Genomic DNA, 19,103 nt, shown 5'->3' with positions numbered 1-19,103 from the left:
GTACAGGTGGTGGAAGTGAATTTTCCCTGCCTCACAAGCTGCTGCCTGTCCGTCAGAAAGCTGGTAATCCACTGACAGGTAGAGGTGGGAACAGGGAGTTGGTTTAACTTAGTCTATCTGGTATGATTGTGTTGAAAGCCGAGCTGAAGTCCACAAAAAGGATCCTTACGTATGTCCCCGGTCTGTCCAGATGTTGCAGGACATGATGCAAACCCATGTTGACTGCATCATCCACAGACCTGTTTGCTCGATAAGCAAATTGAAGGGGGTCCAGAAAGGGTCCAGTGATGTCCTTCAGGTGGGCCAACACCAGTCTCTCAAATGACTTCATGACCACAGATGTCAGGGCGACAGGTCTGTAGTCATTAAGTCCTGTGATTTTAGGTTTCTTAGGGACGGGGATAATAACTGAGCGTTTGAAGCAGCATGGGACTTCACACTGCTCCAGTGATCTGTTGAAGATCTGAGTGAAGATGGGGGCCAGTTGGTTTGCACAGGAACGAAGGCAAGCTGGTGAGATGCCATCTGGTCCTGGAGAATTCCTTGTCCTTTGCTTCCGAAAGACAGGGCACACATCGTCCTCACAGATCTTGAGTGCAGGTAGTGTAGCAGGAGGGGGAGGAGGGGGGTTGCAGGAGGTGTTAATGGTTGTGTGAAATGAAGGTCCGAGTGCATGTGGGGTGTGAAATCGGGCCTTTCAAATCTGCAGTAAAACACATTCAGGTCGTCAGCCAGTCGTTGGTCCGCCACAGGGTTGGGGGTAGGAGTCCTGTAATTAGTAAGTTGTTTCAGGCCACTCCACTCTGATGCAGGGTCGTTAGCTGAAAACTTGCTTTTCAGCTTCTCGGAGTAGCTTCTTTTAGCCACTCTGATTTCCTTATTCAGTGTGTTCCTGGCCTGATTATACAAGACTCTATCCCCACCCCTGTAAGCCTCCTCTTTGGCATGACGAAGCTGTCTGAGTTTCCCTGTGAACCATGGTTTATCATTGTTGAATGACAAAAATGTCCTAGTAGGGATGCACATATCCTCACAGAAACTGATGTATGATGTAACAGTATCTGTGAGCTCGTCCAGGTCTGTAGCTGCAGCTTCAAAAACACTCCTATCAGTGCAATCGAAGCAGGCTTGTAGTTCCAGCCCTGCTTCAGTGGTCCATCTCCTTATAGTCCTTACAACTGGCTTTGTTGATTTTAATTTCTGCCTGTAGGTCGGGAGAAGATGAACCAGACAGTGATCAGAGAGTCCCAAAGCTGCACGTGGGACAGAGCGATGGCAATAAAGCTGATTCTGATTCTGATACGTTACTGTGACTTTTAGATGATAGTTCAACCAAATATGTAAATTTGATTATCATTTATTTATCCTCAAACTCATAGTACTTTTTTCTTCTGCTGAACACAAAGTGCTGTGTTAGGTAGAATATTATTAATTTCTTCTATGGGGTGAATTAACCTTTAACCTCTTCTTTATTCTTTTGATTCAATGTTTTCAATTTTAGGCCACATCCACCACCTGGACAAGACATTTAGCCTGTTTGGTGACTGTGTTGATATCTGCTTAAAGCAGAATGACATACACTGAGATTGCTTACCTAACAATTAATGTAACATTGTGGTTTCCAAGTAACATGATGTACAAACAAATAACATTAAAGTAACCCAAATATTTTAATACATATTGAAATAACGACATCATGAAAAAGGAGAAAGTTTATTATGACAAGTTTTTATTTAGCATTTTAATCATTAGGCAAAAGCATACAAAAATAAAAAAAAAACTGTTTGGAAACCAATGGCACAATATTTACCCCTTTCACCTTCAAAAATAGATTACAGAAACAATCACAAGAGCATTTTGTGGTTTGTCATTGATCCAGTCTTTTGTCAGTAGCAAAATCATTCTGTCACAGAAAAGGCATTATGATATTTAGGCACCATCTTAGATGCCACCAAAGTACCATTTGTTCAGGTTTACAAAAACCTGATAATATTTATGGTTACGTATATATTGACAAGTGCGGCATGCATGCTCTTCAGGATAATCAACAGACTTTATATCAAAATGTTTTCGCCAAAGAAAATACTTTTTGTATTCTGTAACATTTTTGTCCAATGACAGCAGGTGTTCAGCTAGTTCTTTAGGGCTGGAGAAATCGTCTATGTGAATGAAAGCATCTTTTGGCACAAAGCGTTCATATATGTATCGTGGAGCCCCAAGAGCCACTGGGACTGATCCTAGTTTGAGCGGATTGAACAGCTTTTCAGTCATGTAGTCATAGTGACCATCTGTGTTCTCGAATGATAGATAGAACTTACATCTTGTCAATGTTTTCTTGTATTCGTCATCACCTATTGCTTTTCCAAAATGCCGCCCAAGAGCATAAATGTCGATGTGCTGTTTTAGCTCATTATAATATTTTACCCTTTTGTGGTTGTCATTCCAGTTGCTCACAATCCAGCAAACTAACTTGTCCTTTTTGTCCAGAACTTGTGGGAATATCTCATCTTCAGAACCATCAGATTTAAACATTATTTGCTCACGAAGGACAATGTCAGCATCCCGCCGGTAATTTATTGTCACATTAAACAAGTTCTCCAGACCCTCAAGTCGTCTCGTGTTTTGTGGAGACTCGAAGTGCATCCATATCCATTTCTGGAAGAAAGGCCGTGGTTGTGTGGGTAAATTAGACAGATCAGTTTTAATGTCTCTGTGATTAATAAGTACTCCATGGGCCTTACTGTAGAGATCTCTATCTGCAGTTAAGTAGCAGCCGTCAATATTAAATTTGGAACTGCAGGAATTTAGGTCAAAATGATTTCCAAATGGCCACAACCATATTAGCAGGATAGTGTCATTTTCCAGAGGCTTCTCTTTAATTACTTTGGAAAGTATACATTTTGGTGATTCTTTATTCAAATCTTTCAAATAATATCCCAAAAATATGTTCAATCCAACAGACAAAATGAATAGTACAGGTTTCCAGTAGCTCTTAATCAAGCCCAGAGCCCAGCCAACCACACCCCGCCCATTGTCATCTTTAGAACCATCAGTGTCATTGGACTCAGTAGATAATATCTGATAACCTGTGGAGAAGGAAAATAAAGATTATTATTAAAACACTTTAGTATAGTTTCATAAATATCACAATTTAAAAAATAAAGTTTGTAGATACAGCTTGCTTCCTTTGTTGCTTCCACACAAACACAACACAAAATCCTATAAGGACGTAACACCCCCACCCCTAAAAATAAACGTATACACTGGTCAACTTTCAAAAAAAAAAAGGGAACTTGACAGAGCATCTGACAATACATTGTCTTTTACATTCTTGTGACAAATTTCAAGATTGAAATCCTAAATAGACAAAGACCATCTTGTTCCTTTTTGTTTAACAGTTGACCAACGTATATGTTTATTTTTAGAGGTGGGAGTGTTATGTCCCAATAGGATTTTGTGTTATTGATATGGTGCAGAGTTGGGTGTTCTGTGTATGTTTTGTTTCCTCTCTTTAAAAGGCTCTCTCTTTAATTAGGTGCAGATGATCTTGAGAGCGACATCTACATGATTTGAATCCGGTCTTACCAGCCCCGGGAAGAACACCAGTCTGCGTACAGATGCCATTTTAGGGCGTAAAGATGACTGGTCGAAGGGGCTCTGGCTTGGTTGATAGTGTCTATGACGGCCGGTGGTAGGCCGGCAAGCTCTTCCGCGTCCCGTCCAGGGGCCAGACATGGAGGTTCCAGAGGTCTGGGTGCGGATGCCAGAGCGTGCCCCATCCCTGAGAAAGAAGATCCTTCCTCAGGGGAATTCGCCAGGGAGGGGCTGTCGTGAGGAGCGTGAGATCCGAGAACAACGTCCGGGTGGGCCAGTAGGAGGCCACCAGAGTGACTTGCTCCTCATCCTCCCTGACCTTGCATAGCACCTGTGCAAGAAGGCTCACTGGGGGAAAAGCGTACTTGCGCAGCCCCGCGGGCCAGCTGTGCGCCAGAGCATCTGTCCCAAGGGGAGCCTCTGTGAGGGCATACCAGCGCGGGCAGTGGGAGGTTTCCTGGGAGGCAAACAGGTCTACCTGGGCCTTGCCGAACCTGTCCCAAATCAGCTGAACCGACTGGGGATGGAGCCTCCACTCTCCGCTGGGCAAGCTTTGTCTTAACAGCGCGTCCGCTATCACATTGAGGTTGCCGGGGATGTGAGTGGTGCGCAGTGACTTGAGTTGCTGCTGGCTCCAAAGGAGGAGACAACGGGAGAGCTGTGACATGTGGAGGGAGCGTACTCCGCCTTGGCGGTTTATGTAGGCCACCACCGTGGTGCTGTCTGTCCTGACTAGGACGTGCTTGCCGTGAACTAACGGAAGAAACCTCTTCAGGGCAAGAGAAACAGCCAGCAGCTCTAGGTAGTTGATGTGCCAGCGCAGCGGGCCTCGGTTCCACCGGCCTGTGGCTGCGCGCCCGTTGCACACGGCGCCCCAACCCAGTTTGGAGGCGTCGGTCGTAACCAGAACACGTCGGGACACCTGCTGCAAGGGTACTCCTGCCCTTAGAAAGCAGAGGTCTGTCCAGGGTCTGAAGGCTTGGCGGCAGGCAGTGGTAACTTTTACGTTGTGTGTGCCGTGGCGCCATGCTCGTCTCGGGACTCGAGTCTGGAGCCAGTGCTGAAGTGGTCTCATATGCATCAACCCCAGCGGCGCGACCGCCGCGGAGGATGCCATATGCCCCAGGAGCTGGAAACGTTTTAAAGGGACCACAGCGCCTGGCTTAAAGGAAGCGAGGCATTTCAGCACTGACTGAGCATGCTCGTTGGAGAGACGTGCTGTCATTGAGACTGAGTCTAAATCCAAACCGAGAAAAGAGATGCTCTGGACCGGGGTGAGCTTGCTCTTTTCCCAGTTGACCTGAAACCCCAAACGGCCGAGGTGTTTGAGCACCTGGTCTCTGTGTGTGCATCGAGGCCAGAATGAGCCAATCGTCGAGGCAATTGAGTATGCGTATGCCAGCTCCTCGGATTGTGGCCAGAACCGCCTCTGCGACCTTTGTAAAGACGCAAGGGGACAGAGTCAGGCCGAAGGGGAGGACTATGTACTGATACGCCTGGCCGTCGAATGAGAATCGAGATGTGGAAGTACGCGTCCTTCAGGCCTATCGCTGCGAACCAATCTAGATGCCGGACGCCAGATAGAATTTGTTTCTGGGTGAGCATTTTGAATGGGAGTTTGGACAAGGTCCGATTGAAAACTCGCAAGTCCAAGATCGGTCGTAAGCCGCCACCTTTCTTGGGTACAACGAAGTAAGGGCTGTAGAAACCCTTCTTCGTTTCGGTTGGAGGGACAGGCTCTATCGCGTCCTTGATTAAAAGGGAGGCGATTTCTTTGCGCAGGGACTGAACGTGTCTGTCGTGCACTGTGGAGAAACGAACGCCCACGAAGGGGGGCGGAGACCTGGCAAGCTGAATTGCGTAACCAAGTCGAATGGTCCGGTGCAGCCATCACGACGGGTTGGGCAGTGAAAGCCACGCCTCTAAGCACCGTGCAAGGGGCACCATGGGGACGGGTTTTTTGGATGTACCCGGCGGGGCTTCGCAGCGGTGCGGGACAGGTAACGTGGCGTTGGGGGCCAACGTGGCACCCAGAGGCTCTGGTGCTGAGAACAAACTCAAAGCGCTTACCTTCCGCACACCCGGCAGGGGGCGGGTTCGTGACTGAGGAGGAGGTCTAATGCTGGCGTCCTCTGAACTCATCTGAACCGGCCGGCCGGGGAACAGTCGTGAGGCTGAGGGCGGGGGCACCGCGCCGGGAAGCCGGGACTGTTGAGGCCTGAAAGCAGAGTGCCGTGAGAACGGCATTTGCGGGCCATGTGACCCAGAGACAACAAGAAAATAGCTCTATAGTGTGTAAAGAATTTAACAAAAAAAATTCTGGGGCTGAGAGCTGGGCCCACTCACTTGTTAGTTGAGGCGGAGCACCACTTTCTTTCTTCCTTGAAAGCTGCAGGCGGACGCCCTCGGCGAGCAGGCAGGGCATGGCCCCTGGCGGCAGGTTTGCCTTTGAAAATAGCCTTTGTCTATTTCTTCACCACTGAGGACTGCTGGGCGTTTGAGAAAGCGTGCTTTGTCTGCCTCCTGTACTGCCTGTCCATCGTTGCGTTTCTGGACCACGGAGTGGCCATCGCCTGTTTGAGTGCGGTTCCTGCAGCACATCAAGAACAGGACTACCCAAGTGCAGATTTTGGAGAGCCCTGGCCCGGTGGACTTGCAGGAGGGGATCATGGCGTGCAGGGGGGAGCGGTCTGGGACAGTTCTACCACCGAGGGTAGCGAGAGCGGAGGAGTGAGGAAGCTGGGCTTGCTCAGCTCGTCATGCACGTCTGGGAAGGGATCCGGGGGGGCGTGGCTGTGAGCGGCGCACATGCCCACGGAATCAATTAAGCCCGGGGAAGCATAGCGGACCTTCGTGCGTCAGGCTCAGACTGGGCGGGGACCCAAAAGGTGGCGGCCCAGGCGAGTTATCCGCATCCGACGCTGCTGTTACGCTCTCCGATGCAGCGGTGATGTCATCATCCAATGTCGGGGAGCTCGAGGGACCGGACGGTAGGCCGTTAAGCGGGCCGCACTAATCCCGAGCTCGCAGGAAGCAGGCAAGCGTGCCGGGGAGGCGGGAGGTTTTGAGGGGATTTACCCGGCGAAAGCGCCCCGTTATTCTCCCCAGATCGTTCTTCATCGCCCGCGGCGCCTGCCTCAATCCTGTAGGAAGGAGGCGAGGCGCGGGTGGTGGCTGAAATGGCTCTCTATCACTACAAGAGAAAGCAGAGATTGCAACGCTGCCGCGGTTATGTTCTCGCACTGAAAACGTAGACCATTCATAAAAACGCTGCCTGCGTGTGATCGCAACCCAGGAATGCAAGGCAGTTTTTATGGCCGTCAGAGGTGGGGAGAATCAACGCATCCAGAAACTACACCAGGGCAGAAAATCGTCTTTAAAAAGACGCGTCCTGAGAAGGACGTTCAACGCCGCTGTGTTTTTGCTCTTTTAGAGCGAAAATTACTCTTTTAGAATAACTCTTTCGAGTTGTCTGTGCTGTCGAAGCGCCCAGGGGCAAAAATGCACAGCCGTGCACAAATGAGAAAGCCGCTGTTGTGCGCCGTCAAATCCAACAGCATGCAGAGCGTCAGAGGATTAAAACAGGAACTTGGTGTGTAACTCGCAGCAGAGTTCATGCACGACCATCGGCTCCGAAGAAATTTTCTGAATGAACTCCCGTATTTGCGCCACTTAAATACCCATATGTCCGGGGGCGGGACATGCAAATACTGGTTGCCAACTCTCATTGGCCTTTTTTCATAGTCCAGAGGTGAATATCGGCGCTCAAGAGAGACCCCTAGTGTCGCTTCTCTGACACAACGTGGAGAGAGCGACAGAAGGGGAACTCTTGTCACCAAGACAAATTCCTTGTATGTGTCAGTGGGCTTTCTACCACCACTTACTGCACATACGCTGATATTTTTGTAAACAAGAGGATTGGTCTATTGACCTTATTCACAGTAGCGCCATGTTAGATTTTTGAATCAATGGATTACACGGTATAAAGCTGTAAAAAGCTCCTAGATCACATGTGATTTTTCACAACTCATGTTGTATGGAGTTTTTGTCTACTGAGTGTCCTTGAAAATATATTTTTTCCAATATTTTGTCTGCGGAACGATCCACAAACACTTTAAACTGCAGTACGGCCCATTGAAGTGACTGTACATACACTCACCTAAAGGATTATTAGGAACACCTGTTCAATTTCTCATTAATGCAATGATCTAATCAACCAATCACATGGCAGTTGCTTCAATGCATTTAGGGGTGTGGTCCTGGTCAAGACAATCTCCTGAACTCCAAACTGAATGTCAGAATGGGAAAGAAAGGTGATTTAAGCAATTTTGAACGTGGCATGGTTGTTGGTGCCAGACGGGCCGGTCTGAGTATTTCACAATCTGCTCAGTTACTGGGATTTTCACGCATAACCATTTCTAGGGTTTACAAAGAATGGTGTGAAAAGGGAAAAACATCCAGTATGTGGCAGTCCTGTGGGCGAAAATGCCTTGTTGATGCTAGAGGTCAGAGGAGAATGGGCCGACTGATTCAAGCTGATAAAAGCGCAACTTTGCCTGAAATAACCACTCCTTACAACCGAGGTATGCAGCAAAGCATTTGTGAAGCCACAACACACACAACCTTGAGGCGGATGGGCTACAACAGCAGAAGACCCCACCGGGTACCACTCATCTCCACTACAAATAGGAAAAAGAGGCTACAATTTGCAAGAGCTCACCAAAATTGGACAGTTAAAGACTGGAAAAATGTTGCCTGGTCTGATGAGTCTCGATTTCTGTTGAGACATTCAGATGGTAGAGTCAGAATTTGGCGTAAACAGAATGAGAACATGGAACCATCATGCCTTGTTACCACTGTGCAGGCTGGTGGTTGTGGTGTAATGGTGTGGGGGATGTTTTCTTGGCACACTTTAGGCCCCTTAGTGCCAATTGGGCATCGTTTAAATGTCACGGCCTACCTGAGCATTGTTTCTGACCATGTCCATCCCTTTATGGCTACCATGTACCCATCCTCTGAAGGCTACTTCCAGCAGGATAATGCACCATGTCACAAAGCTCGAATCATTTCAAATTGGTTTCTTGAACATGACAATGAGTTCACTGTACTAAAATGGCCCCCACAGTCACCAGATCTCAACCCAATAGAGCATCTTTGGGATGTGGTGGAACAGGAGCTTTGTACCCTGGATGTGCATCCCACAAATCTCCATCAACTGCAAGATGCATTGAAACTCCCTAATATCTCCTTTTCATATCCACAGAAATAAGAAAGTCAGGTTTGCAACTGAATGAAGGTAAATAATTTTCATTTTTGTGTGAAATATCTCAAGTAAAAGTCAAAACTCGTCAGTTACCTTAAAAATGGCTGTTTAAAGTTGACTATAGAGGGACTATTGAGAGCATCCTGCCCTGCAGAGGTGAGGACAGCTGAGAAGATCAACAGGGTCTCTCTTCCCTCCATCAAAGACATTTACAAAAAACACTGTATCCGCAAAGCAACCAGCATTGTGGATGACCCCGGGGTCATGAACTCCTCACCCTCCTGCCGTTTGGCAAGAGGTACCGAAGCATTCTGGCCCTCATGGCCAGACTGTGTAACAGCTTCTCCCCACTAAGCCATCAAACTCCTCAATACTCAGAGACTGGTTTGACACACACACACACGTTGGTCTACCTATCATTATGAGGACTTTCCATAGACATAATGATTTTTATTCTGTACAAACTATAGATTCTATACCCTAACCCTAACCCTACCCCTAAACCTAACCCTCACAAAAAACTTTCTGCATTTTTACATTTTCAATAAAACATTGTTTAATATGATTTTTAAGCGATTTAAATTATGGGGACACTAGAAATGTCCTCATAAATCACATTTATAGCATAATACCCTTGTAATTACTAATTTGTAACTTACAAAATTGTCCTCGTAAATCACACACACACACACACACACACACACACACACACACACACACACACACACACACACACACACACACACACACACACACACACACACGTCCTGAGTTGCACTTTAAATATTGTCACTTTATAACTGGCTGCTACCTCAATAACTGCTATATGCATAGAACACTTATCTCATTGTATGTTATGTTTACATTTGGCATTTTTTAGAAACTGTCATCTTTTTGCACTACTGTGTACTGGTCGGCGCTGCACTGTGCCTATTTTCCTGTTCATTGTTAGTAATTTATTGTACTGTCCCGTCCTTTTTGCACAAGTTTGTGTGCACTTTGATAGAGCTTTACAAATCCAGTTAAACAGAGCTTATATTTTGACAGAACTTTTATTTTGACCGATATTTGAGTTTCTCTGTGTTTTTTTTACGGTAGTTTTTAGTCCACCTTTTTCCTGAACGTGAAAGTATTCCACGATTCGCCTGTTTTCAATTCCTGTCTCCAGTGTTTTCACTTGCATCAGCATTTATTCTTAGCGGTTAAAGTATATTTGGACAAATTGATAGCCTATATATATATATATATATATATATATATAAACCCAAAAAAAACATGTTGCTTATGTTCCGAAACTTCCGAGTCGAGATGACCGTTTTGTTTCCAGTGCTTCACCGAAGTATGTAGATGAAATGAAGCGATGGTCCGAGGCTATTTCGTTGATATCATTCACTTCTTAAAGTTGCTGTTCTCCATCTGGATCGCTCGTTTTGGTTAGTTTTACATTACGCCTCAAGAAGAAAGAGAGCACGGTGGCATCTCTCGTTCATTCGTTCAACAACATTCCACAGTCAATATGGCCAATTTAATTTTCACACCAAGAGTGACTAATGTAGGCTATCAACATATTCAGTTAGAATAGTTCAGTGTCTCAATTTGAATAGTTTTTTCTTCATTTAACGGTGGTGGATCAGACCGCAATGTTAACTTAACACAAGGATGTAGAAAATAAACTTAATTTAGTTTATTCAAGTTTCTTATTTTTGCCACCAAAATACGTAACAATTACTTCAAACAACAATTCGATTATAACCATTTTGTCTGGACATTTTTAGATCATTGAATTTGAGAGTGAATATTTAGGCGAATCCCAAGTTGCTGTAAAATGTGCGGTGAACTTTCACTTTCACTTTACGATGGTGTGTGTCGTGTTCGCGAAGATATTTGGTGACCTTATATTTGTGAAATAAAGATGTTCGTTTTTGTAAAGAACGGTAATTGTAAGAGGAAAGCGCTGTACGGGGTACATGTTTAAAAAGGTCTCGACATTTCTGCAGAGGAAAGAGAAAACAACATGAGAACTTACGTGTCATTGTTCTGTGCTGTTCAAGCGGAGGATGTTGTGTGCCGTCACCAGTCCACACACGCAGCTGGGCGGTTACACATTGTAATAGGGATGATACCACTTATTTTCTTTTCGATCCGATACCAAGTACTTTTAGGCCAAAATAATTAGGCTGCTTTGTTTACTTTTTAAAAATTTGTAAGTATACGCAACAAATAAAACCACAAAATTAACCATAGATATTATTATATGGTTACTATAACTAAAACCAAGTTACAATATGGATACAACAGTAATGCATATAATGCAACAAAAAAAAAAAACATGGTTAATTGCATTCTGCCAATAATAATAATAAATACAATAAAAAATAAAAAAACATGGTTACAGTCGTGGTTACTAGTCATGTTTAATACAATATTACTACAGTAAATCCATGGGTAGTTTTCATAAGGGTATCATTTATTAACGAGGATTAAAGATCATTATCATTGTTTTAACTCCTGAATTTAAATAAGCCTGTAAAAATGGTCAAACAAGCCCATTATAATACCACGTCTAGGTTTGTCATTACTTAGTGTGAATAACTCCAGATGCTGTTTTTCTGTCATTACCTCAGGAAAACACTGCTCCCTCTTTGAACGAGTGACTGAAAGAATGGTCTGCTGGTGTATTTAGCATTTCTGCGTGTCAAGATGAGAGGAAGAAAAAAAACAGATGCGTCGTCAGCCGATTTTGCCGGGGCTTCAGCCCCGAATGTTTTGAGTTTATGAGGCTTTGGGGATTTTCCCGAAAGAAGTCAGTGGGTAGCCAGGAACACTAGTTCTCTTACGAGAGGTTCTCTCGTATTGCGTAAGCTAGCTTACGCTACGGGAAAGATTTATCTTTTCTGAGATATTGAAGCCAAAAAATTATCCTTAATTTTGTATCCATTGTCAACGCAGTGTGGCAGCTGCAGACCTTGAGCGGGCTAGCTAGTGAGCTCATTGGTTGCTCTGCGGCAACTGCTGCAGCCTATAGACGAGCTTGGGCGAACTCGCATCCAATGAGAGGCGTCCGCGCGCTCACTGCATCAAAGCCCGCCAAAAAGGGCGTGACTAGAATGCATATAAGCATAGTTCGTAGGCTGGAACCCTGATTTTCATCTCTTCAGCAAAGCTCTTCGCATCACTGAACCGGAAGCCGCGTCGCCGTTCGAGGGGCATCAAGCAAGCGTGGACAGCGCTCGAAGAAGCCGGCCGTCTTCACCACCTTCAGCCGTCCTGCGAGCTACGCCATCCGGCGACGTATCCTTTTTAAAAGCAAGCTAGTTCTTAAAGAACTTCACAAAAAGAGTACGAGCGCCTTTTTAAGATGCCTCGCTCCACTTGCGCCTCATGCCGCGCTCCTCTCAGCACCGGAGACCACCACATCATCTGCGCTCTCTGCCTGGGACTGGGGCATGCAGAGCTCGCCCTCGCCGAAGGCGGATGTGATCTCTGCGAGGAGCTGCCGATGTCGACCCTGCGGGCTCGACTCGAAGCGCTCAGGACCGAAGCCGCCGCGCCACCTTACGTTCAGCCGCGCAGAAAAAAGCGCCGCTCTCAAAGGCTGCCGGAAACAGTGGTAGAAGCGATTGCCTCGCCGGAGCCCATCCCTCGAGCATCACCTTCACCCTCCCCCGCCCACTCGGGACGCGCAGTTGCCGCCGAGCGGCTGCTCTGCTGCCATCTCGGACGAAGAAGCGGAGGATAAGGGCTGTTCCATCATGGCTTCGGACAGCGAGGAGTGGTCAGGCTCACACGCCTCCTCCTCGGCCCAGGAATCCAGCAGGACCCGCGCCGGAGTCGAAGGGGAACTAACACGCCTCCTCACACAGGCCGTCGACCGCCTCGGGCTCGAGTGGTCACCGCCCCTTGAGGAGGCACCCAACAGACTTGACGGCTGCTTTCTACAGAGCCGCCGCCGCGCAGCACCCGCTACCCGGGCCGCTCCCTTCCTGCCGGAACTCCACACCGAGCTTTCCAAATCATGGAACGCGCCTTTCTCGGCCAGGGTCCGATCCCACGTCTCCACCTCTCTTGCTTCGGTGGACAGCGCCACTGAGAAGGGCTACGCGCCCTCCGCGAGATGGCGGTCCAAACCAGTGCTCCCGTCTAAGGCCTGCAGAACAACTTCCGCCTGTGTTGGCCGCGCCTATTCCGCCGCCGGCCAAGCTACATCTGCTCTGCACTCTATGGCCGTCCTACAGATCCTCCAAGCGGACCTTCTGCGGGAGTGGGATGAGGAAAGCAGGCATCCAGAGGCGGTTGCAGACATACGGAGTGCTACGGACCCCTCCGCGCTACCAAAGCTGCAGCCCAAGCTATAGGGAAGTGCATGGCCGCGCTGACTGTGACCGAGAGACATCTGTGGCTAACGCTAGCTGACATGGGAGAAGCAGAGCGCTCTACGTTCCTCAACGCACCGCTCTCTCCATCCGGTCTCTTCGGCTCCGCGGTGAGTGGTATCATTGACCGGTTTTCAGAGGTCCAAAAAGCCACACAAGCCATGAATCTCTTTCTGCCTCGTCGCGCTAGCTCCTCTGTGAGCCTCCTGCACGAGCCTCTTCACAGCGCCCAGCTCAACAAAGCCAGACTTCTCAGCGTCGACAGGGCGGCCGCCCTCGATCGCGCTCAGACAGCCGCCGCAGACCGCCGCCCCCCCGCGGGCCTCGGACTAGAATTGCGCTGAAACCAGAACAACCGAAGTCCTCCTAGCTTTGTTGACAAAACGACGGATCAGTCCCGCTGCGGCCGGACCACCGTCAAAGCTTCGCCCCCTGTCAGTCCCCTTCCTTCAGGCTACTACAGTGGTAGATTCAGCAGCCAACAAGCCGGTGTTAACGCCCGCTTGCCTGCGCTCAAACGCCGTTTTCACGGCGACCCAAATAAATCTGGTAAAGAGCAAGCATGCCATATGTGTAGAAAATGTGCCCACAACCCAGTGTTCACCTCTACACACAAGCATTACACATCCCGTGTCCATACCAGAGAGCAAACATGTCTTATGTGTAGAAAATGTGCCCACAATCCAGTGTTCACCCCTACACACAAGCATTACACATCCCGTGGCCCTATCACGGCACACTCACATAAAGCGGTTACGAACCGCTCGAGTGTTAGGGTTAATAAACGCACCCACGAATCCGTGCGCGCGCCCATTCTCTGGCCGCTCTGTCACACGACCAGCCTTATGTGTAGAAAATGTGCCCACAATCCAGTGTTCACCTCTACACACAAGCATTACACGTTCCGTGTCCCCATCAGAGCACACTCAAAAGCGGTTACGAACCACTCGAGTGTTAGAGTCAATAAATGCGCTCACAAATACGTGCGCGCCCATTCTCTGCCCGCTCTGTCACACGGCCAGCAAACACTTTTCTGTATGTAAGTCCCGTGCCCGTGACTATGCTTGCGTATCACTTAACAGACGTGACTCTTTCCCCATTCACCTCAATCGGGAAGTCACTTACAGAACAGCCTGTCCATGCTGTCTGCGAGCAGTCCAGCATAAGCACAGTAAGCGCGCTCACACATTCTGTTCAGCGCGCTGTGTGCGGCAATCAGAGCGATTTGGCCACTCACCCTCTAACATTACGCTTCAAAGCGTGGGAAGATATTCCAGGGATATCTGAATGGGTGTTAAGCACAATAAAACAGGGCTATTTGCTACAGTTCGATCGCCGTCCTCCTCGCTTCAGAGCGCGGCTCGAAACTACTGTGAACACGGAAGCAGCGTGCATGCTTCGTTCAGAAATAGCAAACCTTCTGTGCAAAAGGGCCATAGAGAGAGTGCCGCCTCCCCTGAGCGAGTCGGGGTTTTACAGCCATTATTTTCTTGTCCCCAAGAAAGACGGCGGCCTCAGACCAATATTAGATCTCAGGGTTTTGAACAAAGCGCTTGCAAAAAGACCGTTCAAAATGCTTACAACCAGCAAACTCCTCGCGCATGTGCGCCAGGGGGACTGGTTTATTTCTCTCGATCTGAAAGATGCATACTTTCAGATTCAGATAAATCCCCATCACAGGCCATTCTTGAGATTCGCCTTCGACGGCCAGGTTTATCAATACACCGTCCTTCCGTTCGGCCTGTCCTTAGCACCCCGTACTTTCACGAAGTGCATGGACGCGGCGCTCGCAACCCTGCGGAGTCAGGGTTTGCGAATTCTGAACTATTTGGACGATTGGCTGATTTTGGCAGAATCACATACGGAGCTTCTGTCTCACAGGACAGTTCTCCTCAGTCATCTGAGCAGTTTGGGCCTTGCAGTCAATTGGACCAAGAGCTCACTACAGCCCAGTCAGACAATTTCCTTCCTTGGAATAGAACTAGACTCAGTGGCAATGACGGCTCGCTTATCTACACAGCGCGCGCGCGCCGTGTGCAGCGACTAGCCGCGTCATTTCAGATGAACAGCCTCACACCTCTGTGCTAGGCTACATGGCCTCAGCCGCAGCAGTACTTCAACTGGGTTTACTGCGCATGCGCCCGCTTCAGCATTGGCTAAACACCCGCGCGTCTCGCCGGGCTTGGGCCACAGGCCGCCAGCCAATCAGAGTGACTCAGACCTGTATTTCAGCTCTGCAGCCCTGGACAGTGGCCGAGTGGTATCAGCGGGGAGTGATGATGGGAGCTTTATCTCGCCGAAAAGTCATCTCGACAGACGCGTCCAACACGGGTTGGGGCGCGGTCTGCGAGGGCTCTCCGGTTTTTGGCCTATGGTCAGTTCAGGAAAAGCTCCTTCACATAAATTGTCTGGAAATGATAGCGGTCGAGTACGCGCTCGTGCGTTTCCTCCCGATCATTCAGGGTCACCACATCCTGGTCCGCTCGGACAACAGGTCTGTGGTATCCTATCTAAACCGTCAGGGCGGTGTCAGATCCAGGAACCTCTTCCATCTGACGAAACGCATACTGAGTTGGTCCCAGCGCCACCTGCGCTCGCTGAGGGCGACGCACGTGCCAGGCCACCTGAACGACGGCCCAGACAGACTGTCCAGAGACAGTATTCCCCAGGGGAATGGTCCCTGCACGCTCAAACAGTCCAGACGTTATGGCGCATATTCGGCAGACCAGAGATAGACCTCTTTAGCGTCAGAAGAGAACTCTCACTGCCCAATATTTTTCTCGAAAGCGAGGACGCCGCTGGCCCAGGACTGGCCCAACCGCCCGCTTTACGCCTTCCCTCCCGTCTCGCTATTGCCACAGGTAATGCAGAGGATCAGGGAAACGCGCCACTCAGTGCTCCTCATAGCCCCGCGCTGGGAGAATCAAACATGGTTCCCGGAGCTTACGCAGCTGTCACTGACAGCGCCGTGGCCCATCCCAGTGAGAGCAGATCTCCTCTCGCAAGCTCGCGGAACGATCTGGCATCCCCACCCGGCAATCCCACTGATCTGCTCTTCCCAATACATTTTCTTCAATGGTATTGGTCTACAATTTGAAATATGTAGCACTTGAATGAAGTGTGTGACAATGAATTAGTTGTTTGAAGCTGATTTGCAATAAGTTATGTGCTGTATCTGTTCTTTTGCATCACAGGTGATTCAGGGAGGAGAGAGGATGTTGAGGATAGTACTAGAGTGGAAGATTTAGGAACTGTAGAAACAGGCCCAGCCAGAGCAAAACTCAAAGAATACACTCTCACCAGCTTTGGTCTACAGGGAAGTGGTTGCTAGTGTGAAAATAAAATGGTCTGGGCTAAGCCCCGGATGTCCTTCAATGCTGGAAACGCCTCTGGAAAATAAATGTCTGGGGTGTTGTGCCTAATTCCGACTGTCCCGTTTATAGCCCATCCCCCTTTGCGTACATGCGCACAGGACAGCTGTGCTTCCACTAGATGGCAGTATAATGTGTGAAATTCGTCTTCACCCAAGCCACCCGAAAGTTCAGTTTGGATGATAAGTTATACATTTTCCACTAGATGGCAGCACAGATTCTGACATTTAATTCAAAGCATTTCAAATGTTATTGCCCTACGTCCTTATGATCCTTATGGAAACAGTGTTTCTACACAACTCGTGTAACAAGTCGATTCTAGGTCTCTTTTGTCTGCTATTTGAACATTAAATCACTTGGTAGATTTTACACTAAAGTGTCACATGCTTTACAAAAGAAAATTAGTTCACACTCAACTCTTGTAATGTTACGATATTGTCCAAATTAACCCAAATGTAATTAATAATGTTATTGGTATTATATCTAAACACTTGTTAAAATTGTAGATGTAGCAAAATTCTGTAATTGGCTCTTGGTGGAAATAAATAATATAGCCTATCTTTATTTCTACTGCACCTTTCAGATTTTAAGCTAAAAGTTTTTAACAAATTAATAAGAGAAATATACATAAATGAATAATATAAACACACATGAATATCATATATATATATAATTATTATAATATACATTTATATATACTGTGTACTGACACAAGCAACACTGTTTGTCCCATAACATATTCTATTTACTTGAACAGTTTTTCTTCTTGGTTGTTTTGAAAATGTTTTAGCATGCAGTAAGTGCACACACAAATCCCATGTCAACCTACATAATAATGTAAAGGAAAAGAGAGCATTTAACATGCACAATTAGAAAACAAACATGTAAAAAAAAAATCATAAAAAAATTAAGCCTGCCTAGATTCTACCTCCCTCATTATTCTACGTGGATGCCCAAATAGTCATAATCAAGGTACAGTGCATTGACACAAGAAGTACTCTATGTCTCATAACACTTTTGATTCTATTGACTTAAACACCTTTATTATTCAAGGGGGTATTATCTAGGCAGGAACATGTAATAATTAGAAGGGTATTATGCTAGAAATGTGAATTATGAGGACATTTCTAGTGTCCCCATTATTTAAATAGCTTAAAAAACATACTAAACAATGTTTTATTGAAAATTTAAAAATGCAGAAAGTTTCTTGTGAGGATTAGGTTTAGGGGTTGTGTTAGGTTTAGGGTATAGAATCTATATTTTGTACAGTATAAAAATCATTATGTGAATGGAAAGTCCTCATAATGATAGGTAGACAAACATTAGTGTGTGTGTGTGTGAGCATTTTATTTATCACTTTGTGGGGACCAAAAGTCCCCATAAGGATTGTAAAACCCGAAATGTTTTACGTTGTGGGGACAATTTGTCAGTCCCCATGAGGACAACAGCTTATAAATCATACTAAATAATGTTTTTATGAAAATGTAAAAATGCAGAAAGTTTTCTGTGAGGATTAGGTTTAGGGTTAGAATACAGGTGAAACTCGAAAAATTAGAATATCGTGCAAAAGTTCATTAATTTCAGTAATTCAACTTAAAAGGTGAAACTAATATTTTGTATAGACTCATTACAAGCAAAGTAAGATATTTCAAGCCTTTATTTGATATAATTTTGATGATTATGGCTTACAGCTTATGAAAACCCCAAATTCAGAATCTCAGAAAATTAGAATATTGTGAAAAGGTTCAGTATTGTAGGCTCAAAGTGTCACACTCTAATCAGCTAAACACCTGCAAAGGGTTCCTGAGCCTTTAAATGGTCTCTCAGTCTGGTTCAGTTGAATTCACAATCATGGGGAAGACTGCTGACCTGACAGTTGTGCAGAAAACCATCATTGACACCCTCCACAAGGAGGGAAAGCCTCAAAAGGTAATTGCAAAAGAAGTTGGATGTTCTCAAAGTGCTGTATCAAAGCACATTAATAGAAAGTTAAGTGGAAGGGAAAAGTGTGGAAGAAAAAGGTGCACAAGCAGCAGGGATGACCGTAGCCTGGAGAGGATTGTCAGGAAAAGGCCATTCAAATGTGTGGGGGAGCTTCACAAGGAGTGAACTGAGGCTGGAGTTACTGCATCAAGAGCCCCCACACACAGACGGGTCCTGGACATGGGCTTCAAATGTCAAACGTCTTACCTGGGCTAAATTAAAAAAAGAACTGGTCTGTTGCTCAGTGGTCCAAAGTCCTCTTTTCTGATGAGAGCAAATTTTGCATCTCATTTGGAAACCAAGGTCCCAGAGTCTGGAGGAAGAATGGAGAGGCACACAATCCAAGATGCTTGAAGTCCAGTTTGAAGTTTCCACAGTCTGTGTTGGTTTGGAGAGCCATGTCATCGGCTGGTGTTGGTCCACTGTGCTTTATTAAGTCCAGAGTCAACGCATCCGTCTACCGGGACATTTTAGAGCACTTCATGCTTCCTTCAGCAGACAAGCTTTATGGAGATGCTG

The 19,103-nt window shown here is 46.8% G+C and overlaps 1 protein-coding gene across 1 annotated transcript; it reads right to left on the bottom strand.

Moving 5' to 3' along the window:
* Positions 1-1,843: 1,843 nt before the first annotated feature.
* LOC127652288 (4-galactosyl-N-acetylglucosaminide 3-alpha-L-fucosyltransferase 9-like) lies at positions 1,844-10,890 on the bottom strand. The gene is made up of 2 exons (XM_052138428.1): positions 10,884-10,890; positions 1,844-3,086 (listed from the first exon to the last, which is right to left on the bottom strand). Exons 1-2 carry the CDS (start codon positions 10,888-10,890, stop codon positions 1,942-1,944), a joined length of 1,152 nt encoding a protein of 383 aa, XP_051994388.1. The 3' UTR covers positions 1,844-1,941.
* Between the last annotated feature and the right edge of the window lie 8,213 nt (positions 10,891-19,103).

This window comes from Xyrauchen texanus, chromosome 12 (genome assembly GCF_025860055.1).
Source record: "Xyrauchen texanus isolate HMW12.3.18 chromosome 12, RBS_HiC_50CHRs, whole genome shotgun sequence".
Classification (NCBI taxonomy): domain Eukaryota; kingdom Metazoa; phylum Chordata; class Actinopteri; order Cypriniformes; family Catostomidae; genus Xyrauchen; species Xyrauchen texanus.
The sequence above is the reverse complement of the archived record's forward strand: the minus strand, read 5'-3'. Positions and strand labels throughout refer to the sequence as shown.